Raw genomic sequence first — 24,388 nt, forward strand, 5'->3', positions numbered from 1 at the left:
GAGTTATATCCTGTATTATACTCCAGAGCTGTACTCACTATTCTGCTGGTGGGGTCACTGTGTACATACATTACATTACTTATCCTGTACTGATCCTGAGTTATATCCTGTATTATACTCCAGAGCTGTACTCTCTATTCTGCTGGTGAGGTCACTGTGTCCATACATTACATTACTTATCCTGTACTGATCCTGAGTTATATCCTGTATTATACTCCAGAGCTGTACTCACTATTCTGCTGGTGGGGTCACTGTGTACATACATTACATTACTTATCCTGTACTGATCCTGAGTTATATCCTGTATTATACTCCAGAGCTGTACTCTCTATTCTGCTGGTGAGGTCACTGTGTCCATACATTACATTACTTATCCTGTACTGATCCTGAGTTATATCCTGTATTATACTCCAGAGCTGTACTCACTATTCTGCTGGTCAGGTCACTGTGTACATACATTACATTACTCATCCTGTACTGATCCTGAGTTATATCCTGTATTATACTCCAGAGCTGTACTCACTATTCTGCTGGTGGGGTCACTGTGTACATACATTACATTATTTATCCTGTCACATTTGACTCTAGAATACTTAGTGGACTCAGTGGGGGAGATTTATCAAACGATTTAGACTGTTTTTTCCTGTCTAAATTTGTCGCACAGAAAGTCGCAGTCTAAATATGTGCGACTTTTCTGCGACTTTTGCTGTAGAGGATTTTTAGAACATGATGCATTCTGGTCTATTTTAGACGGAAATGCATTGGAAAATGCATTGGTGCTGAATTTATCAAGTGCGACTTTTGTGCGACAAGTCGCATCTGCCCAAAATACGCTGAAATGTCAGACCATGTTGGAGCAGGTCTAAATGCAGTTTAAGCTGTAGACCCTGAAGTCTGAGCACAGAATTTATCAAGGGCTGTGAGACCTTTGATAAATTAGGAGCACAATAGACAGGAGACGACCACATACGCTGGTCTATAAGCATACCCAGAATAGACTAGATTAGGAAATGTCCCCCACTGACTATAAAGTGCCCAAGTACTGTGGCCACAAAACAAGCCCAAATCATCCCCTTCTCCCCCTAGTGCTTGACAGATGGTATGAGGAGTTTCCACTTATATGGTTTGGTTTTTACCAAATGTGACACTATGCTTTACCATCAAACATCTTCACCTTGTTCTTGTCTGCCTGAAGGGCATTGGGGGAGATTGATCAAACCCCATGTAGAGGACAAGTTGTGCACGCTGACCGGGAGCGCAGAGTGATCCCCGACGGGGATGCGGTTAGCGTGGCGGGAGGTCCCCGCTCACACGCAGCATCCTGACACTATCCCCTACCTTCTGCGGCTCCTCGTCTCCCCTCTGTGTCCTGGCCCGCGCGGCCCCGCTCTCTAGGGCGCGCGCGCGCCGGCTTCATGAAATTTAAAGGGCCAGCGCACCATTAATTGGTGCCTGGCCCAAAGTCTCCTATAAATGGTTCCTGCCCCTTCCTGCCCTTGCCGGATCTTTGTGCCTCGTTCCAAGAGAAAGCGTTCCCTGTTATTAAAGTGTTCCCTGCCTGTTGCCGACCCTTGCCCGTGACCCCCGCCTCTGAACCCGTGCTGCCTGCCTAGACCTGTTGCTAGTGACTACCGCTTCTGATCCTGTGCCGCCTGCCCTGACCTTTGCTACGTCTGACTACGCTTCTGCCTGTTCCTCCTGTACCGCGCAACCAGAGGGGTTGAGTCGCTATCTGGTGGAACGACCTGGGGGCTACCTGCTGCAGCAAGACCATCCCGCTTTGCGGCGGGCTCTGGTGAAGACCAGTAGCTCCTTAGATTCCGTTCCCTGGGTACGGCCCACGCCATCCCTCCTCTGGTCCAGTGGATCCACCTCCAATCCCCTGTCCGGGCCATTACAGTCTAGTTACAGAGGGGAAGGGAGGAATTCATCAAAACCTGTGCCGAGGAAAATGTGACATGTTACAGATAGCAACCAATCAGATTGCTATTTTTGTTAAAGAGTACTCTGCTGGAAAATTGTTTTTGTTTAATTCAGCTGATGCCAGAAAGTGATTGGATTTGTAAATGTGAGTGAGTGAGAGATTTGTAAATTACTTCTATTCAAAAATCTTAACCCTTCTAGTACTTATGCTCCAGAGGAAGTTCTTTTCTCTTTGAATGTATTTTCTGTCTGACCACAGTGCTCTCTGCTGACACCTCTGTTCATATCAGGAACTGTCCAGAGCAGGATATGTTTGCTGTGGGGGATTTGCTCCTACTTTGGACAGTTCCTGACATGGACAGAGGCATCAGCAGAGAGCACTGTGGTCAGACAGAAAAGAAATTCAAAGGGAAAAAAAACTTCCTCTGGAGCATACAGCAGCTGATAAGTACTGGAAGGGTTAAGATTTTTGAATAGAAGTAATTTACAAATCTGGTTAACTTTCTGGCACCAGTTGATTTAAAATAAATGTTTTTCAGCTGAGTACCCCTTTAAGGATAATGTAATCTGATTGGTTGTTCTTTGCATTAGAAAGTTGTCGGACAGCCTGTCCACATTGCTTGGCTGAATGTTTTTTTTTTGTCTCTCGGGGGGGGGGGGGGGGGGGGGGGGTTGGGGTCAAGTCCTGGAAAAAAAAGTGTGGGAACTCACCGAAGATTTCCACTTAAAGGGGTGCTAGACATCTTATACCCTATCCAAAGGATATGGGATCCCGGGGTCCCGCTGCTGAAGACCCCCACGATCTCCCTGCTGCACCCAGCGTTCGTTTAGAGCATTGGGTGCAGCGCCGGAGGCTCGTGACGTCAAGGCCCCTCCCATAAACTTGTATTGAGTGGGCATTACTGGGACATCACTAGTCTCTGGCCTGCATCACCGGATGTGTGGGGTGCTGCGTGCTATATTGCGGGGGTCCCCAGCAGCGGTACCCCTGCGATCAGACATCTTATCCCCTATACTTTCGATAGGGGATAAGATGTCTGGGGGTGGAGTACCCCTTTAAGGGCGTGTCCTGCAGGACTCCTACTAATGGGAACTTTGTGTTCCTGCTGTGGAAAAAGTGCAGAAACTCCGTTCCCATGAGTTCCTGCAGGACTTGAGCCCTGAATGGGGGGAAGCAAAGGTGAGTGGAATGAGTGTGTTAAGGTCTCATCGGAAGTAAGGGCCACCACCGCGTGGTGGATGGGGGACATGTTTTGATCAAAAAGTGCACTAAAAGCCTCCATTTTTTCCCCGAGTGCTGTTGCAACCTTCTTTTTGTATATTTGGTGTAATTTAGATGATGCATTTGGTCTGGGTGTCACGATCCTGGTGACCTTTGTAGCCTGGCTTGTCTGTGTAGGTTTAGACTTTATGTATTGGATGATGATTTTTGAGGCTCGTGTTGCATAAGCTGGGGCTGCACATTTGAACCTTGGTGCTTCTAGAGGTCATGTAAGTTTTCTGTATTGGGGGATCTTATTGTGTATATTTTAACTATTTCAGGTTGGGTCCACATTTTGTTGTGCATATAGATCTTTGCTATTAGAGCAAATCAGACGTATTGTAGCATAAAAATGTAGTATGGGAATATATCTTCTTATTTGGTTCCAATTAATTGTGCGTAGGATTGCTGGTCCAAATAGTGCAGTAAACCATAGACTGCCTTAAAGAGGTACACAAAGGATAGGGGATAGGACGTCTGATCGCGGGGGTCCCGCCACCCCAGTACCCCAGACATCCGATGCACAGAACGAACTTCGCTCCATGCCAGATGACTGGCGATGCAGGGCAGAGGCTCGTGACGTCACAGCCACGTCCCGCTTGGGGGTCTCTCATAGACTTGCATTAAGGGGTGTGACTGTGACATCACGAGCCTGCGGCGCTGCAGCCGACGCTCGAAACGAACGCCGGGTGCAGCAGGGAGCGGCGGAACCCCCGCGATAAGATGTCCAGGGGCGGAGTACCCCTTTAAACCCTTCACAACCCTTTGGATTTTGATTTGTGGTTTACATTTTCTAAGAACCGTGGGGGAGATTTATCAAAACCTGTCCAGAGGGAAAGTTGCTGAGTTGCCCATAGCAACCAATCAGATCGCTTCTTTCATTTCTCAGAGGCCTCTTTATAAATGAAAGAAGCGATCTGATTGGTTGCTATGGGCAACTCAGCAACTTTCCCTGGGGACACATTTTGATAAATCCCCCCCCTCCCAATAACTTTTTTATTTGTCCACTGACTAAATTGTATTAGAAGTTATTTTTGTGGTACAAGTTGTACTTTAAAAAAAATCATATTATGGGGGGAATTTATCAAAACCTGTGCCAAGGAAAAGTTGACCAGTTGCCCATGGCAACCAATCAGATCACTTCTGTGAAAAATGAAGGCGATCTGATAGGTTGCTATGGGCAACTGGTCAACTTTTCCTTGGCACAGGTTTTGATAAATTTCCGCCATAATGCTGACACCTCTGTCAGGAACTGGGCAAGAGTTGGGCAAGAATCTTTTAACTAGTTGATGGAAAGCCTTAAAGGGGTACTCTGGTGGAAAAAAGGTTTTCAATTCAACTGGTGCCAGAAAGTTAAACAGATTTGTAAATTACTTCTATTTGAAAAAATCTTAATCCTTCCAGTACTTATCAGCTGCTGTATGCTCCAGAGGAAGTTGTGAAGTTCTTTCCAGTCTGACCACAGTGCTCTCTGCTGACACATCTGTCCATGTCAGGAACTGTCCAAAGTAGGAGCAAATCCCCATAGCAAACATATCCTGCTCTGGACAGTTCCTGACATGGACAGAGGTGTCAGCAGAGAGCACTGTGGTCAGATAGAAAAGAACCACACAACTTCATCTGGAGCATACAGCAGCTGATAAGTACTGGAAGAATTAAGATTTTTAGATAGAATTAATTAACAAATCTGTTTAATTTTCTGGCACCAGTTGAATTTAATTTTTTTTCCCACCAGAGTACCCCTTTAAGGCTTTCCTTCAACTAGTTAAAAGGTTCTTGCCCAACTCTTGCCCAGTTAGGTTACGCAGCTTGTTGCTCCGAGTCCCTCAATCTATCACCATATGGCTTTCCTCCCTTACTCACTTGATTACTCTGTGGTGTGAATCTCCTTGGATCATTCATTAAATCTGATATTTGTTTTTTCTGAAGGCTCAGTCCAAGTACAGGTTATCTAAAGGGTCAAGGCCCCTACAAACTGCGTCCTCATCACTGCAAATACAGAGTAGGTGGCTGGTTACACATTGGCTTGGATGGACAATTCTTTGTCTTATGCAATCAGGTCATTGTGTGCACAGGTGTTACTAAGGGCATGGAACAATGTTTCCCAACCAGGGTGCCTCCAGCTGTTGCCAAATTACTACTCCCAACATGCTATTGGCTGTCCGAGCATGCTAAGTGTTGTAGTTTCGCAACAGCTGGAGGTTCACAGTTTGAAGACTGCTGTTCTATGGTGATGTTTCCAAACAAAGTGGCTCTCCAGCTGTTGCAAAACTACAACTCTCAGCATGCTATTGCTGTCCAGGCATGCTGGAAGTTGTAGTTTTGCAACAGCTGGAGGCATACTGTTGGGAGGCACACTGGCATGGAGGGTGATTAGGGTTGCCAACTGGCTGATATTTTGCCCACCCTGTCGGTATGTTTACAGTAAAAATGACGGCAATGCAATGGCTGGTATTTATCCAACCAATCCTCCAACTCTCAGAATGTTACGCCATAACCTATACCAGATTTTCCCAACCAGAGTGCCTCCAGCTGTTGTAAAACAACTGTGGTAGCTTGGGGGGTGTAGGGTATGGTGAGTGTAGCTGTGCAGGTAATAAAGGGTGTTTGTTAACCCTTGCTATTCGTGACGCCAGGGTGAGGGCTCCTCAATAAAGCTTTTCCTACCGCCGCCCTTCCCAGGAATGATAGGAAGGTAGATGATACTGAGTTTAAGTAGATAGTAATAATGGATTGTCCACAACTGGAAAGCTTCTGCAAACAGCGTTAACTTTACTGAAGATTTTCTGTACACTTCATTAACATAACAGTCTCTCATCAATACAGCTTCCTTTTGGAGATTGACAATGGTTGGGACTTTAGCTTTAACAGTCTCTAGACTATTGCACTGCTCCACTGGATTTAGAGAATTAGTTGCAATCCAATAGTCAGGCAATTATTAGCACGATTTTTGGTTCTGCTGAGGCCGTAGGTTTTGAGGCCTAGCGTGTCGTTGAAAGTTGCGTAGCACACCGTCCTGTTAGTCCGGCATCCACGAGAGCAACAACCCAAGAGAGCGATAATTGGACGCAGCTCCCTTATATGGGCAGGGGCTGGACTAACGCTAATTGGTCCATACGGATGTCAATCACCATTACAGTGAATGCTGGGTAACACGTGACCCAAGGACCTCCTAAGGTCCTGCAACATACCATAGAGGTTACAAACTTGGTCACATGACCGAAGGTCCTGCGACGCTGAACAAGGTAAGTACTATACATTCCTATATAATATAGATAGAATTACTAATATATACATTTATTAATATACAAGTTAAACTTAAGTAGAGGCGACTAGGGGCTGTCCCACCTGAGGAACCCTACCTGAACGTAGTTACTCTGACTTTGGGGACCTCTACACTATGTACAGGATGCAATACGGTACCGGGACACCACACTACAACTCTCAGCATGCCCGGACAGCCAGCTGGAGGCACCCCTGGTTGTGAAACACTGAACTATACTACATACTACTATATAGTCCACCATGCCAGGAGTTGTATTTTTGCAACAGCAGGAGGCACCCCTGGTTGGGAAACACTGAAGTATACTATATACTACTATATCGTCCAACATGCTGGGAGTTGTAGTTTTTTTTTGAGGCAGCTACTATGCCACAGGCTGTATCAGGTCATGCTGGGAGTTGTAGTTGGTAACTAACTGCAACTCTTGAATTTAATTTAAAAAAAAGGCGATCAAAAAGTCCCATCAAAACAAAAATTATCCTGTTAAAAACTACAGATCAGGGCACAAAAAAATGAGCCCTCATACAGGCCTGTATAAGGAGAAATAAAAAAGTCATAGGGGTCAGAATAGGACGAAATTTCCCCCACATATGTGTATCCTGTGCTGTTACGCATTTATAATTAATTATGCAAATTAGCATGGCCATGTATGTATCATCTCCCCCTCACATGTATAATCTGATAATCCCCTCCTCACATGTATAGAAATTGTGGAAAAATATCAACTATCTTGGGTTGTTGCTCTCGTGGATCCATCTCCAGAGATCTAGATTTGCTATTGTCCATAGTGCGCAACATTATCAAGAACTTTGCAACCCATGGCACTGTAGCTAATCTCCCTGGGCATGAACGGAAGAGAAAATTGATGAAAGGTGTCAATGCAGGATAGTCCGGATGGTGGATAAGCAGCCCCAAACAAGTTCCAAAGATTTCAAGTTGTCCTGCAGGCTCAGGGAGCATCAGTGTCAGCGCGAACTATCCGTCGACATTTAAATGAAATTAAATGAAATGCTATGGCAGGAGACCCAGGAGGACCCCACTGTGGAGGAGACCCAGGAGGACCCCACTATGGAGGAGACCCAGGAGGACCCCACTATGGAAGAGACCCAGGAGGACCCCACTGCTGACACAGAGACATAAAAAAGAAAGACTACATTTTGCCAAAATGAACTTGAGTAACCAAAATCCTTCTGGGAAAACGTCTTGTGGACAGATGAGACCAAGATAGAGCTTTTTGGTAAAGCTCATCATTCTACTGTTTACCGAAAACGGAATGAGGCCACAGTAAAGAACACAGTACCTACAGTGAAATATGGTGGAGGTCAATGATGTTTTGGGTTGTTTTGTTGCCTCTGGCACTGGGGGCCTTGAATGTGTACAAGACATCATGAAATCTGAGGATTACCAACGGATTCTGGGCCGCACTGTACAGCCCAGTGTCAGAAAGCTGGGTTTGTATCTGAGATCTTGGGTCTTCCAGCAGGACAATGACCCCAAACATACATCAAAAAGCCCCCAGAAATGGATGACAACAAAGCGCTGGAGAGTTCTGAAGTGGCTGCAATGAGTCCAGATCTAGATCACGATAAGAGAGACCAATAAGAGTGACCTGGAGCAGTTTGTAAAGGAAGAGTGGTCCAACATTCCAGTTGAGAGGTGTAAGAAGCTTGTTGATGATTATAGGAAGCCACTGATTTCAGATATTTTTTCAATCTTGTCCAGCCCATTTTTGGAGTTTGGTGACATTATTTCCAATTTGCTTTTTTTCCTCCCTTTTTTGGTTAAGTTCCAATACGCACAAAGGGAATAAACATGTGTATAGCAAAACATGTTACTGCAATCCTTTTCTGTGAGAAATACTTCATTTTCTTCAAAAATTCATGTGAGGGGAGGATTATAATAATCCCCTCACATTTATAATCCCCTCCTCACATGTATAAGGCTTGGTTCTTCTCGCCCTTTTGGCTAAGATCAAGTGTAGTATCTGTTCTTATCAGTTTCATGCCAGTGGACAACTACGCTGGTGTGGAGCTGGTGGGGATGGGTACATGGAGGGGGCAGGTGTACCAGGGCTTTCCGGGGCTGGTTCTGAGGAATCAGCTTGACGGCTGCCCCGATGTGACCTGTTACCGCCGGGTCTCGCCATGAGGCGAGGTAGAGCCGAGGTACTTTTGTGCCTTGGGGAGTGGTGACCCCCGAGGTGCCGAAACTCACCGGGAGAATTAGCTCACTGAGTGGAAGCACAGGCACCATGATCTCTTCACCTTGTGGCACTCACCTCTTGATTCCGGGCCTTCTGGCTAGTATCAGAGAAATATTTATAGATCCGGCCGGATGTCCGGGCAGTATATCTGCACACATTCACTTATTTATTTATTTATTTTTGTCTCACTGTGTCACTTTTTGCGTGTTGTGTGTCCACAGGATTTGTCAGGATGCGGTAGCCCTGTAGCCTTCTGGGTGTCCCTCCTGGCCTTCTAGGGGAGGTGTGTGTGATCTTTAGGTTCCGCACCTCCCTGCAAACACCCCGGGTACTCCTGCTTTGGCAGGGTACCAACCATTATTGGCTCTGCAGGCAGATACCTTGGCTAACGCCAAGGAGGATACCGGGAGCATTTGTGGTCCCCTAGTAGCTTCGGCGAAAAGGGACATCGAACCTGGAACCTCGCAGGTACCTTTTGGTCCGGAGGCAAAGGGTAAGGTTTGTTGGGGGGCCTCTCTCCTATCGGGCTTCCGATAGACCGCATCTTCTGTTCCTCGTTTGATTAGTGTAACACGTTTGCACTTTTTCTTGCACTTGGGTGATTCGAGGGCACTTCCTCATCTATTAAAAAAAATATGTACTGTCCTATATGATATATACTTAATATACTGATCCTGAGTTAAATCCACATCCTGAATTATACTCCAGAGCTGCATTCACTATTCTGCTGGTGGGATCACTGTGTACATACATTACATTACTTAACCTGTACTGATCCTGAGTTATATTGTCACGATTCGGCTTACAGGTAGTGGATCCTCTGTGTCAGCGAGGGATTGGCGTGGACCGTGCTGGTGGACCGGTTCTAAGAGGCTACTGGTGTTCACCAGAGCCCGCCGCAAAGCGGGATGGTCTTGCTGCGGCAATAGCAACCAGGTCGTATCCACTAGCAAGGGCTCAACCTCGCTGACTGCTGAGAAGGAGTGGGACAGAAGGACTAGGCAGAGGCAAGGTCAGACGTAGCAGAAGGTCGGGGCAGGCGGCAAGGTTCGTAGTCAAGATGGATAGCAGGAGTTCAGGTAACACAGGCTTTGGACAACACTAAACACTTTCACTGGCACAAGGCAACAAGATCCGGCAAGGGAGTGCAGGGGCAGTGAGCAGATATAGCTAGGGAGCAGGTGGAAGCCAATTAGGCTAATTGGGCCAGGCACCAATCATTGGTGCACTGGCCCTTTAAGTCTCAGAGAGCTGGCGCGCGCGCGCCCTAGAGAGCGGAGCCGCGCGCGCCAGCACATGACAGCAGGGGACCGGGACGGGTAAGTGACTTGGGACGCGATTTGCGAGCGGGCGCGTCCCGCTGTGCGAATCGCATCCCCGACGGCCATGTCAGTGCAGCGCTCCCGGTCAGCGGGACCGACCGGGGCGCTGCAGGTAGAGAGACGCCGTGAGCGCTCCGGGGAGTAGCAGGGACCCGGAGCGCTCGGCGTAACAGTACCCCCCCCCTTAGGTCTCCCCCTTTTTTTGTCCGATAACTGCTTTACCTGGGACGAGGACACTGGGAAAGAATGGAGGGTTTCCTCAACGGCAGGCAGTACAGCAGGAGTGGGAATGGGGAGGGAGGGCAGAGGGCGAAGCCTGGCACGGGGCAGTGTGTCACCAGGACGGGGGCCATGAGGAGGCACTGAGGCTTGCCTGACGGGACTGGGAGGGGGGGAGAGGCACTTCCTATGGCAAGCAGAGTCCCAGTTCTTGATCTCCCCGGTGGTCCAGTCAAGGGTGGGAGAATGAAGCTGGAGCCATGGCAGACCGAGGAGGACCTCAGAGGTGCAGTTGGGGAGGACGAAAAATTCAATCCTTTCGTGGTGGGGTCCAATGCACATTAAGAGGGGTTTTGTGCGGTAACGCACGGTGCAATCCAATCTGACTCCGTTGACCGCGGAAATGTAGAGCGGCTTGACGAGACGGGTCACCGAGATGCAGAATTTATTCACCAAAGACTCCAAAATGAAATTCCCAGAGGCACCAGAGTCCAAGCAGGCCACGGCTGAGAGGGAGGAGTTGGCTGAAGGAGAAATCCGCACGGGCACCGTGAGACGTGGAGAAGCAGACTTTGAACCAAGAGACGCCACACCCACGTGAGCTGGGTGCGTGCGTGCGTTTCCCAGACGTGGAGGACGAATAGGGCAATCCACCAAGAAATGCTCGGTACTGGCACAGTACAGACAAAGATTTTCTTCCCTACGGCGATTCCTCTCTTCCTGGGTCAGGCGAGACTGATCCACTTGCATGGCCTCCTCGGCGGGAGGCCCAGGCGTAGACTGCAAAGGATGCTGTGGGAGAGGTGCCCAGAGATCTAAGTCTTTTTCCTGGCGGAGCTCCTGATGTCTCTCAGAAAAACGCATGTCAATGCGGGTGGCCAAATGGATAAGTTCTTGCAGGTTGGCAGGAATCTTTCGTGCGGCCAGCACATCCTTGATGCTACTGGATACTCCTTTTTTAAAGGTCGCGCAGAGAGCCTCGTTATTCCATGATAATTCGGAAGCAAGAGTACGAAATTGGATGGCGTACTCGCCCACTGAAGAATTACCCTGGACCAGGTTCAGCAGGGCAGTCTCGGCAGAAGAAGCTCGGGCTGGTTCCTCGAAGACACTACGGACTTCAGCGAAGAAGGACTGGACTGTGGCTGTGGCAGGATCATTGCGGTCCCAGAGCGGTGTGGCCCAAGACAAGGCCTTTCCTGAAAGAAGGCTCACTACGAACGCCACCTTAGACCGTTCTGTAGGAAACAAGTCCAACAACATCTCCATATGCAGGGAACATTGAGACAGAAATCCACGGCAGAGTCTAGAGTCCCCATCAAATTTGTCCGGCAGGGACAAGCGAAGGCTAGGAGCGGCCACTCGCTGCGGAGGAGGTGCAGGAGCTGGCGGAGGAGATGGTTGCTGCTGTAGCAGAGGCAGAAGTTGCTGTAACGTGGCGGTCAACTGCGACAGCTGCTGTCCTTGTTGGGCAATCTGCTGCGATTGCTGAGCGACCACCGTGGTAAGGTCAGCGAGACTTGGCAGCGGCACCTCAGCGGGATCCATGGCCGGATCTACTGTCACAATTCGGCTTACAGGTAGTGGATCCTCTGTGTCAGCGAGGGATTGGCGTGGACCGTGCTGGTGGACCGGTTCTAAGAGGCTACTGGTGTTCACCAGAGCCCGCCGCAAAGCGGGATGGTCTTGCTGCGGCAGTAGCAACCAGGTCGTATCCACTAGCAACGGCTCAACCTCGCTGACTGCTGAGAAGGCGTGGGACAGAAGGACTAGGCAGAGGCAAGGTCAGACGTAGCAGAAGGTCGGGGCAGGCGGCAAGGTTCGTAGTCAAGATGGATAGCAGGAGTTCAGGTAACACAGGCTTTGGACAACACTAAACGCTTTCACTGGCACAAGGCAACAAGATCCGGCAAGGGAGTGCAGGGGCAGTGAGCAGATATAGCCAGGGAGCAGGTGTAAGCCAATTAAGCTAATTGGGCCAGGCACCAATCATTGGTGCACTGGCCCTTTAAGTCTCAGAGAGCTGGCGCGCGCGCGCCCTAGAGAGCGGAGCCGCGCGCGCCAGCACATGACAGCAGGGGACCGGGACGGGTAAGTGACTTGGGATGCGATTTGCGAGCGGGCGCCTCCCGCTGTGCGAATCGCATCCCCGACGGCCATGTCAGTGCAGCGCTCCCGGTCAGCGGGACCGACCGGGGCGCTGCAGGGAGAGAGACAACATATATCCTGTATTATACTCCAGAGCTGTACTCACTATTCTGCTGGGGAGGTCACTATGTACATACATTACATTACTTAACCTGTACTGATCCTGAGTTATATCCTGTATTATACTCCAGAGCTGTACTCACTATTCTGCTGGTGAGGTCACTGTGTACATACATTACATTACTTATCCTGTACTGATCCTGAGTTATATCCTGTATTATACTCCAGAGCTGTACTCACTATTCTGCTGGTGAGGTCACTGTATACATACATTACATTACTTATCCTGTACTGATCCTGAGTTATATCCTGTATTATACTCCAGAGCTGTACTCACTATTCTGCTGGTGGGGGTCACTGTGTACATACATTACATTACTTATCCTGTATTGATCCTGAGTTATATCCTGTATTATACTTCAGAGCTGTACTCACTATTCTGCTGGTGAGGTCACTGTGTATATACATTACATTACTTACCCTGTACTGATCCTAATTACATCCTGTATTATACTCCAGAGCTGTACTCACTATTCTGCTGGTGAGGTCACTGTGTACATACATTACATTACTTATCCTGTACTGATCCTGAGTTATATCCTGTATTATACTCCAGAGCTGTACTCATTATTCTGATGGTGAGGTCACTGTGTACATTACATTACATTACTTATTGCTAGCCCAGGGTCCAATCAAAATTAAAGACAGCCCTGGCTCCACTGCTACTCAGCAGGACCCGACACGGGCATCCTTGAACTTGCCGTCCTCCACTAACACTGTACAGCAGCAGTAAGTGAGGTATAACACCCAATGTTACTCTCAAAAACGAAATATCCTAAAGACCAACGGTAAGATAATTTATTTTCCATCTTATCTCTTATCTACGAACATTTTTTGAAAACAGAACTTTATTGGCAACATATCACAGTGCCGATGTGGTATCCCGGTACCGCATCCTATGCGGTCCCTTTATGTGTATGGGTCCCCATAGCCAGAGTCCCTAGGACGTAGGGGTCCATGTTGTATAGTCTACCCCTTGTCACCTCTATCTAGTAAACTAGTAACTTATGCAAGTTTTATGTAAATATAGTTATATAAATGTAAATAAATAGTCAATTACCTGCGCTTAAGCGTACCTGGACCTGCGGGTCACGTGACTAGGTGAACTCTATGGTATTTCTGCTTGAGGACCTGTGGAGGTCCCTGTGACGTATGTACGAGTGAATGACAGGTATTCGGACCAATCAGATTCACCCCGCCCCTACCCATATAAGGGAGCGGTGGCCATTATTTTCTTTCTTGTTCCTGGGCTGTCAACCGAGAAGGACCTGCGCAGCTATTCTCGCAGTGAGTTAGGCCTGAGCCTTGCGGCGATGGCTGATTAGTGCTAAATCGAGAGTGTATCAATCCCCAGACACTCTGCAGCATCACCGGACCTAATCTAACCCCTAAATCCGGACGGATCTGTAATATCTACCCTAAATTCAGAGACTTTCTAAATACCTCAAGGTCCGCAACAACTGTCAGTCACTGAGCAACATAAGGACTGTTATATGAGACTGTTACTGTGCGTTGGATGTACCGCAAGCACTTAAGTAAAGTTGTTCAAGTTAAGTCTCCTTGTGGACCTTCAGTCATTTCATGCACCTATCGTTACTGGGAAGTGCGGCGATAGGCTGGAGCATTACCTCAGCATACCAGCCCTCAGCCTGGCGTCACGAACTATAGGGTCAACATTAACCCCTCATATACCGATACAACATCCCCACTACTATACACCCCCCAAGGGCTACCACACCGACATCTGACTAATATTCAAATTGAATCATTGTATAAGTATACTGTATGGTATTATAATAATTGGGACTATACTGCAAGGGCCCAGCATTCATTCAGTTTCTTATTGTATGCTTTAATTGTTATTCATTATATATATATATATATATATATATATATATATATTTTTTTTTTTTTTTTTTTTTTTTTATTAAATCTACTATTATATTTTATTACTTAGAGGTTTGTATCCTTGTAATATATACATTGACTTTCGGTTGTACCAGTGGGACAGAAAACCAGTGGGACAGAAATCCAGAGAGCCAAAAAATAAAGTATTGAACATGATGGGCCTGTCCACCAGCCAGATCTACAACATTGAATAGCATGACTGAGGAAACTTTTTGAATAAGTAAAATTTGTGAATGAAGTGCAAAAAAGAGGTTATACAAAAAAATAAAAATAAAAATAAAAAAAAGAGTTGTACCAATAAGAAGGGAACAGATTTTGCTTCTCATTGAGCAAATACATTCTATTGACTTTGGAAAACCTGACCCAGTGGTCCATAGGTTACATGGTTAATGATTTAGGAGGAGGTGACTTGCATCCATGGTCCTATATATTAAGTCACCATATGTGATGCTCTAGGAACCTGGCAAAGTCTCGAGCTTCCAGGACAGTGTGAGTACAGATAGATCCTATACATTGCATGTTATTTTAGGATTTTTTTTTTCCTGTTTTTTATTTTATTTTGCTTTCTATAAATTAAATGATCTTCTGATTTGTGGATCCATAGAACACAAAGGGTAAATTGAGGTTAAACTTATACTTAACCCCTTAAGTACAAATATAAGTAAACCTGTACGCCCCTGAAAGACCAGGACTGTTTTTTCAAATCAGGGATGTCTGACTTTAATAGAGAATAACTCTGGAAATGTTTTGCCAATCATGATAATTCTGACACAGTTTTTTTGCCACAAATTGTCCTTCATGTACATAGTAAAAAATAAGCCGATATCATTTGTATTTCTTTTTTACAATGCAAAAAATTATGAAATAAAAAAAAATTATGATTTTTTGCTATTTTAAAACTAATAGGTTACATATATTTATACTTTCTGACCAAATTGTTTATGAAACTTATACTTTCAGATGTCTAATTTATTATGAATGCATTTCTTTTGTTTTTAATTAACATTTTAAAAGAATTAGAAGCCTAACAATTTAACTTGAAATTTTGAAAACTTAGAAAATTTGAAAAGTACATCTTTTTTTAATGTGCTATGCAAGGTGTGCAGAAATTTGAAGGTGGTAGAACATAAGAAACCCTCTCAAATGACCCCATTTTAAAAACTAGACCCCTCAAGGTATTCGCTAGGGGGCGTACAGTGAGTATTTTACCACCATAGTTTTTTGACAGGAATTATTGCAAAGTCAGTGTTAAAAATTCAAAATGAGCTTTTTTTCACAAATGCATCATTTGTGGGGCATATTTTTTGTGCATCGCTTCTGATATTTAAAGAAATGCACCCTATATTTTATTGAGCTGCTCGGCCCATTTTTTAAATACCCCCGTTTAAGCCATATTTGGTTCTTTGGCCGTGTGGTAGGACCCGGAAGGAGAGGAGCGCCATTTGGCTTTCATGGCATCATTTTAGGACGAATGGATTATAGGCCACACCTCATGCCTGCAAAGGGTTTTAGCTGCCAGAACCATACAGAACCCCCACAAGTGACCCCATTTTGGAAACTACACCCCCTAAAGTATTCGCCTAGACCAAAAGTGATCATTTGTGGGACATATTTTTTGTATATTGCATCTGAAAAGTAGAAAATGCACCCCATATTTTATTACACTGTTCGTCCCGTGTTCAGCAATACCCCCTCTTAGGCCATATTTGGTTGCATGGCCACATGGTGGGACCCAAATGGAGAGGAGCACCATTTGGCTTTTAGGATATCATTATACAAATTATAGGCCGCACTTCATCTTGCAAAGCATTCTAGCTGTCAGAACAATACAGCACCCCCAGTTGTGACCCCATTTTCGAAACTACACACCTAAAGTATTCACCTAGGGCAAAAGTGAGTACGTTGAGCCCTTATTGTGTGGCTAGAATTATTTCAAAGTCAGTGAAACAAAATAGAAATTAGCTTTTTTTCATTTTGGTAAGTCGCTTTTTGGTAAGTCGCTTTTGAAATGGAGAAAATTTGCCCCACATTTTATCACCCTGTTCATCCCGGACTGGGCAGTACCCCTACTTGGGCCATATCTGGCTGCCTGAGCGCCTGGTAGGACCAAGAAGGAGAGGAGCCCCATTTGGCTTTCAGGGCAGAATTGTATGAATATTCCCCATTCATACTGCGTTTCTGCAGTATCGGTGTCCATTGTCATGTCAAAAAAGGGATGCCAACGTATACTGTAGCAGTCTCATTCAGAAATGAATCACTTTTTTTTCATGATGCTGACGGATACCTCTAACATACTGCGGCAACGCAGAATGAACGGGACGCAGTGTAGGGTCACATACAGCGCATCACACCTATTTCACACATATTTCACACCACGTTTGCCCCCGGCAGTCACAAGGGCAAGATCACTGCTGCGGCCGGGTAGCTCAGTGTGTCTGCTCATGACTGCAGGCAGGAAATCCGCCACTATGAGTAGACACACAAAGCTACCCAGCCGCAGCAGGGAGCTCAATATTTTGACTCCTGGCAGGCATCAGCAGCATGTAATATGCTGTGGATGTGCGCCATGTGATCCTACACATTATGCATTTTTATTTTTCATTATATTTATTTAATAAATGTATTTTTTTTTACACTTTTTACATTTTTTAAAAAATGTTTACACTATTTTTTCTTTTACACTTTTATATATATTTTTTTACACTTTTTTTTTAATGCTTTGGAATACTTAGTATTCCAAAGAATTGCAGTTATATGCTGCCTGCCAGTTTTACACTAGCATGCAGCATTTCAGTGCCTCTGGCACGTCCTGACAGGCAATAACCGGGGCAGACCTAGGGGTCCTTGTAAAGACCCCCGGCTGCCCAGGTAACTAGCAGCACCCCACAATCGTTGTGGGGTGCTACACGAGAGAGACAGAGGGAGCGGTTTAGGGTTAAACTGCCGGGACCGAAGTTTACTTCGGTCTCGGCAGTGCTGCAGGATCCTGGCTGTGTGATACAGTCGAGTCCCTGCTGCGATCTCGTGGGTGCACTGGGTAGCACCCACAAGAACCATAGACATGTATACTCGTCCTGGTGTCGTTCAGAGGTTAATCATAAAAACACCATAGGTGACATGAAGAATAAAATGCTGTATACTGTAATTATTGGGCTGTATTTGTAATACACTGATGTGCTGGGTCTTCAAAAACGAGACACAAACACAATGGCCCAGATTTATCAAACTATGTGAGAAAAAAAAATGGAGTGATTTTCCTACAGAAACCAATCACAGCTCAGCTAACAAGCTCTGATAAAGGGAAAACTGAGATGTGATTGGTTGTTGTGGGAAAATCACTCCATTTTTTCTCTCACAGTTTGATGAATCTCCTCCAATGAGGAAGATTTATCTAAACCTGTGTAGAGAAGAAAGTTGCTGAGTTGCCCATTGCAACCAATCAGATTGCAACTTTCATTCTTAACAAGGCCTCTGAAAAATGAAAGAAGCGATCTGATTGGTTACTATGGGCAACTGGGCAACTTTTCCTCTACACAGGTTTTGATAAATCTCTCCCAATGTATCCTACCTAGAAATTAGAAAGATATAAGGAGTTGTCCAAGATTAGGACAACATGGCTATTTCTTTCACCAGTCCACAGGTTGTTTGTGGTATTGCAATGGGCAGGTGGGGCGCTGTTTCTCATACTGGACAACACCTTTTAACATAAGTTTGAAATCCATTCTATTGAGTAAGCATCTTGGGGAGATTTATCAAAACCTGTCCAGAGGAACAGAGGAAAAGTTGCCCAGTTGCCCATAGCAACCAGTCCACTTTATTTCATTTTTCAGAGGCCTTGTCAAAAATGAAAAAAGCGATCTGATTGGTTGCTATTGGCAACTCAGCAGCTTTTCCTCTACACAGGTTTTGTTAAATCCCCCCCCCTCTCTTTCCTATAGACACTAGAGCAATGATGGTGGCAAATTTTTGGGGTTGTGATTTTTTGGCCATTCACAGGACGGAGGTTTTAGCTGAGTTTAGAAACTAAGGTGTTAATTTAGCTTACCTAAAAACTTCAGATGAGGATTATGGCTTTTGAAGGTGGAACCTTTCTGCTGTAAGACTATTAGGTGCTAATTGACTCTCCCCTCTACCACTAGCGGGCAATATATTATTTGCATGAATATGCTTACCTAGTAGGTGTCTTCTTCTCTAGATTGTTACATCTCATCGGTGCCTGCCCCTAATAATTTTTTCAATGGAGGTATGGACCCAAAACTTGGAAAAAGACCAGCTGTATATGTGACCACGCTATTAGTCACATTAGTCAGATGCGTGCCGGTATCAAAACGCGTCTGTGTTCGGCTTCAATAATTTTTTTTCAGTATTACTTTCAATTATACTCTTGTTGAGATTTTACATGGCGGGGACTACCGTATACAGCTGGCCTTTTCCCCAGTTTTGCATCTGTACCTCCATTGCATCTGATATCGGCCAGGAAGCCTCTGCTGTACTGATGCCGGGAAGGCATTACCACCATTGGATTCTTACAATGCTATCATAAGCCGTTGTATGAAAAACACAACGACTTATGATCTCATTGCAAGTATCCATAAGGTAGCAAGAGCAAGAGACCTTTTGAATACTACCAGAATTATGCCAAAACGTTATTACCCTATGGGAAGCTCTGCTGTAAATTTTATTTTTATAGTATTGTGTAATAATTCAAAATATTTTTGGTAGCCAAAGCAAAAATGACTGAATATACTCATTGTCACTCGCTTATTTATGAGTTCAATATTGGAAATTACTAAAAGGTATATAGACGACATAATTTTTCTTCCCTTACTTTCAACAAAATGTGAATCAGAGAAAAATCTTTTTCTTCTCTTTCAGAAACATGAGGGTCCTTCTTATTTTGGGAGTAGCTCTACTTTTCACGTTGGCCTTTGCGGATCATCATAAGGGCGGGCCGAAACATGACAAGGATGATCATGATGATCACAAACATGATCATGACCACCATGATGACCATGACCACCATGATGACCATGACCATGATCATAAACACCACCATCACAAGAAAGGGGAACGCCATGGCAGAAAGCACCACCATCACCACAATGAGTCCTTATCCTGCCACAAGATAGCTCCATACAATTCTAAATTCACCTTTGACCTGTATCGGCAGGTAGCTCTGGATCATCCTTCTGAGAACATTGTATTTTCTCCTATTAGTATCTCTACTGCGTTTGCTTTTCTGTCCCTCGGTGCTAAGGGTCAAACCCACTCACAGATCATTGAAGGATTGGGCTTCAACACTTCTGAGATCTCAGAGCAAGAAATCAATGAAGGCTTCCACCATCTTCTGCATCTCCTGAATGATGCAGACAGAGAGCTTCAGCTCAGTGGTGGGAACGCTCTCTTCATTTCCAAGGAACACAAGATTCTCCAGACGTTCTTAGATGAAGCCAAGAAAGTCTACCACTCAGAAGCATTTTCTACTGATTTCAAAAATACTGAAGAAGCCAAAAACCAGATCAATAGTTATGTGGAGAAGAACACCCATGGCAAGATCGCTGAACTGCTGGACAGTGTAGACCAGGACGCCATATTTGTCCTTATCAACTACATTTATTTCAGAGGTAATTCCATCTATTGTATTACACTTGCAGACCCACTCCAAACTCTTAGTAGTGCCCAAATATCTCACCTATTGAATGTGTTTTCTAAAGAAGCCAATACACCTTATATAAAGTCACCAAACATGCTGATGTATGGCCTCCCGACTCTCCAGTGACAGATGATGTTGGTGCGGAGAAGAGTCATGTGTAATGGATTTTTATTGCAGACCCTTTTGTTCTGGCCGTGGGTCACCCCTTGCTTTCACAGTTATTGAAATGTATGGGCACCTTAAGTTAAAGTGTAAAAAACTGATACAGCCCAATTGATACTAAATGGCACTGGCTAGACTGAGCAACCCAGCCCAACACCTATACCCATGGTGTAAAAATACAAGGAAAGTAAAAAATAATATGTTGGAGAACAAAAGTCTATAGATATTAGGATAATAATTTATTTAAAATGTATCAAATAACATACATAAATAGTTGGTTCACAGGGCCCTTGTGAAACCACCCCTTAAAATAGTCACAAATAAAATCACATGAATATTGCATTGTGTAGGTATAAAATATAGCCAATAGGTAGAATACCACCAATTATAGCCACTAGTTAGTGGAATTAGATCTAATAATCTATGATAGCTGAGCTGGTCTTATACGGAATGACTGGAGTAACTTTTATGATTCCATAATAAAGCGCATAACTCCAAATAATTGTATTACATCCAAGTAAATGTCTGTAACAGTTCCAGGCTTGGAAATAAGGTGCAACGAGTGTCTATAGATATCTTATCCTTATATCACACATACCGACACAGATAAATATCCAAACAGACAAGGTCTTGTACAGGGCGATAGCTGCCTGATATCTCTTAGTGATAATATTGTCCGACACAGCGATAAGTAGATTGTATCCACTCACCCTCCGGAGCACCAATAGATCTGGTGCTGCGCACCTCTCACCTCGTGCGGGCTTCGGGGGTCTTTGAGTAGATAGTTGCGCTGTGTATCTGTAGATGTTGACAGCGCGGCCGGCTCGATTAGCGATCCCCGTATGCTCGCGCTCTCAGTACAGCTCTCAGTCAGCTGTAGGGAGCGTGAAGACTTTGCTAGCAGCACTGGGCTAGCGTCCTCGTGGATGCCGAGCGTGCTCTCGGATCACTCTGCTAGCATTGTATACTAAGTCTAGTAATACCACCTATAGCTTCATATTTTCTCGCTACCACGAATATCCACCTCTACTGAGCTGTTGTCAATTACCTGGAACCATCCTCTGTCATCAGAGCGATCCAAACGCATCGTTGAGCATCATCCTGCATCATCCTCTGTCATCAGAGTGATCCGCGCGCACGCTCGGCATCCATGAGGACGCTAGCCCAGTGCATGCTATCTACAGATGACAAACAATGAGAGCGCGAGCATACAGGGATCGCTAATCCAGCCGGCCGCACCGCCAACATCTACAGATACACAGCGCAACTATCTACTGACAGACACCCGGAGCCCCCACGAGGAGAGAGACCAGCTCAGCTATCATAGATTATTGTATCTAATTCCACTAACTAGTGGCTATAATTGGTGGTATTCTACCTATTGACTATATTTAATACCTACACAGTGCAATAATCATGTGCTTTCATTTGTGTCTATTTTAACAGGTGGTTTCACAAGGGCCCTGTGAACCACCTATTTATGTATGTTATTTGATACATATTAAATAAATTATCATTCCAATATCTATAGACTTTTGAGCTCCAACATATTATTATTTTACTTAAGTTAAAGTGTACCTGTCATATCTCAGAAAAAAATTATCCTTATACATGTTACTCACCAGGTCAAGCAGATGCTTTACATGTCTTGTTTTATGTGTCTAGCTCACAAATCCCTGCTGCTCAGGAAGGGACATGCCCGCCAGCACTCACCATGCAGTAACTTCCTCCCTGAGTCTGCTGTCCTGGGTCTCTTCATCCAATCACTGCAGGCTGCTCTGTGAAATACAAAGCCTAATCCCTCGACCATGTTTTCATGTTGCAATCTGATAGGACAGGAGTGAGCACGGAGGAGTGCTAGTCCTGCCCTCACTTCCTGGACTTTATCCCAGCCTGTGCTTCAGATGGGACAAAGATGATGCTGCAGCCGGATGGGATTATGTTTTGGATGGTATGGGGACCTCTAGTGGTCTCTTTTTTAATAAGCCATGATATCTTTAAAAATGAGATAGCAATATTTTATGACCTTTATGTTTTGCCAAGATGTACAACATTACAGTTTTTGATTCTGACAGTGCCTATTTAAGAGAAAACACTGAAAAATAACTCTCCTTGGTACTGATGATTCACTTGGCGATATCACTTGGTGGTGGAGCGCGGGTTGCTGCACCCTCACATCAGTCTTTAATATCATAACTTCACTATACATTTTTTTTTTCTCCAGGGAAGTGGGAAAATCCATTTGATGAGAGATTCACAAAGGAAGGAGATTTTCAGGTCAATAAGGACACCACTGTGAAGGTGCCTTTCCTGTTCAGAACGGGAGTGTACAAAGTGGCTTTTGCTGATGAGGCCACCGTGGTCTCCATTCCTTATAAAGGAGATGCCAGCGCCTTGTTCATCCTGCCAAAAGAAGGAAAGTTATCTGAGATAGAACAGAATTATGGTAAAGAATTAATTTTCAAGTGGAAAAAATCAATGAACAAACGGTAAGTAATTATTTATCTATCTATCTCATATCTATCTATCTATCTATCTATCTATCTCATATCTATCTATCTCATATCTATCTATCGCATATCTATCTATCCATTTCATATCTATCTATCTATCTCATATCTATCTATCTTTCTATCTATCTATTCATCTCATATCTATCTATCTATCTCATATCTATATATCTGTCTCATATCTGTCTATCTATCTATCTATCTCATATCTATCTATCTATCTATCTTTCTATCTATCTATCCATCTCATATCTATCTATCTATCTCATATCTATATATCTATCTCATATCTGTCTATCTATCTATCTCATATCTATCTATCTATCTCATATATGTCTATCTATCTATCTTTTTCATATCTATCTATTTCATATCTATCTATCTCATATCTATCTATCTATCTATCGCATATCTATCTGCCGTATCTATCTATATACCATCTTGTAGGATCCACATTATTTTGTCTATAATAATCTTTCTCTTGTTTTTTCTTAGGTTGATCGACTTATTCCTCCCCAAATTCTCGGTCTCTGGTACTATCAACCTTAAAAATACATTAAGTAAATTTGGTGTAGTAGACGTCTTCTCAGATAACGCTGATCTTTCCAATATTACTGGAGAAGCCAACGCAAAGATTTCAAAGGTTAGTTATAGCTATCTATCTATCTATCTATATCCTATCTATTTATCTATCTCATATCTATCTATCTATCTATCTCATATCTATCTATCTATCTCATATCTATCTATCTATCTCATATCTATCTATCTATCTATCTATCTCCTATCTATCTATCTATCTATCTATCTATCTATCTCATATCTATCTATCTATCTATCTCCTATCTATCTATCTATCTATCTCCTATCTATCTATATATCTATCTATCTATCTTTCTCATATCTATCTATCTGATATCTATCTATCTATCAATCTATCTCATATCTATCTATCTTATATCTATCTATCTCATATCTACCTATCTCATATCTATCTATCTATCTATCTCACATCTATCTATCTCATATCTATCTATCTATCTCCTATCTATCTATCTATCTATCTCCTATCTATCTATCTATCTATCTATCTATCTATCTATCTATCTATCTATCTCCCATCTATCTATCTATCTATCTATCTTTCTCATGTCTATCTATCTGATATCTATCTATCTATCTATCTATCTCATATCTATCTATCTTATATCTATCTATCTATCTCATATCTATCTATCTATCTATCTATCTATCTATCTATCTATCTCATATCTATCTATTTCATATCTATCTCATAACTATCTATCTCATATCTATCTATCTATCTATCTATCTCTCTCATATCTATCTATCTATCTCATATTTATCTATCTTCATTCTATAACAAATATTTTTTCCTCACCCCCTATAGGCCATCCATAAAGCTGTGCTCACTGTGGATGAGAAGGGGACAGAAGCGGCCGGCTCCACAGCCCTTGAGGCCATCCCCATGATGCTTCCTCCTCGCGTTGAATTTAATCGCCCCTTTATATTTTCATTGTACGACTACAAAACCAGAAGTGTTCTTTTCACGGGAAGAATTGTCAACCCACAGAAATGATTTGCTCCATAACTTTTTTCATACAGTAAAATATAATGATTTGCCCATTTTGTAGTTTTTTGTTTTTATTTCATAT

The 24,388-nt window shown here is 44.0% G+C and overlaps 1 protein-coding gene across 5 annotated transcripts in view; it reads left to right on the forward strand.

Annotated features, from left to right (window-relative positions):
• LOC130295200 (alpha-1-antitrypsin-like) overlaps positions 1–24,388 on the forward strand; it is a 32,580-nt gene extending 8,192 nt beyond the window's left edge. Inside the window, exons 1-6 of one of the 5 annotated variants that reach the window (XM_056545676.1) lie at positions 4,205–4,223; positions 5,114–5,186; positions 19,263–20,011; positions 22,427–22,691; positions 23,208–23,355; positions 24,124–24,388. In XM_056545676.1, the coding sequence (XP_056401651.1) occupies positions 19,267–20,011; positions 22,427–22,691; positions 23,208–23,355; positions 24,124–24,312 (1,347 nt within the window). In that variant the 5' untranslated portion in view covers positions 4,205–4,223; positions 5,114–5,186; positions 19,263–19,266 and the 3' untranslated portion in view covers positions 24,313–24,388. Of the gene's footprint in view, positions 1–4,204; positions 4,224–4,346; positions 4,393–5,009; positions 5,187–17,940; positions 18,054–19,262; positions 20,012–22,426; positions 22,692–23,207; positions 23,356–24,123 lie in introns of those variants that run through there. The other 4 variants (XM_056545677.1, XM_056545678.1, XM_056545673.1 and 1 more) reach the window with 4 other exon arrangements.

This window comes from Hyla sarda, chromosome 11 (assembly GCF_029499605.1).
Source record: "Hyla sarda isolate aHylSar1 chromosome 11, aHylSar1.hap1, whole genome shotgun sequence".
NCBI classification, from domain to species: Eukaryota; Metazoa; Chordata; class Amphibia; order Anura; family Hylidae; genus Hyla; species Hyla sarda.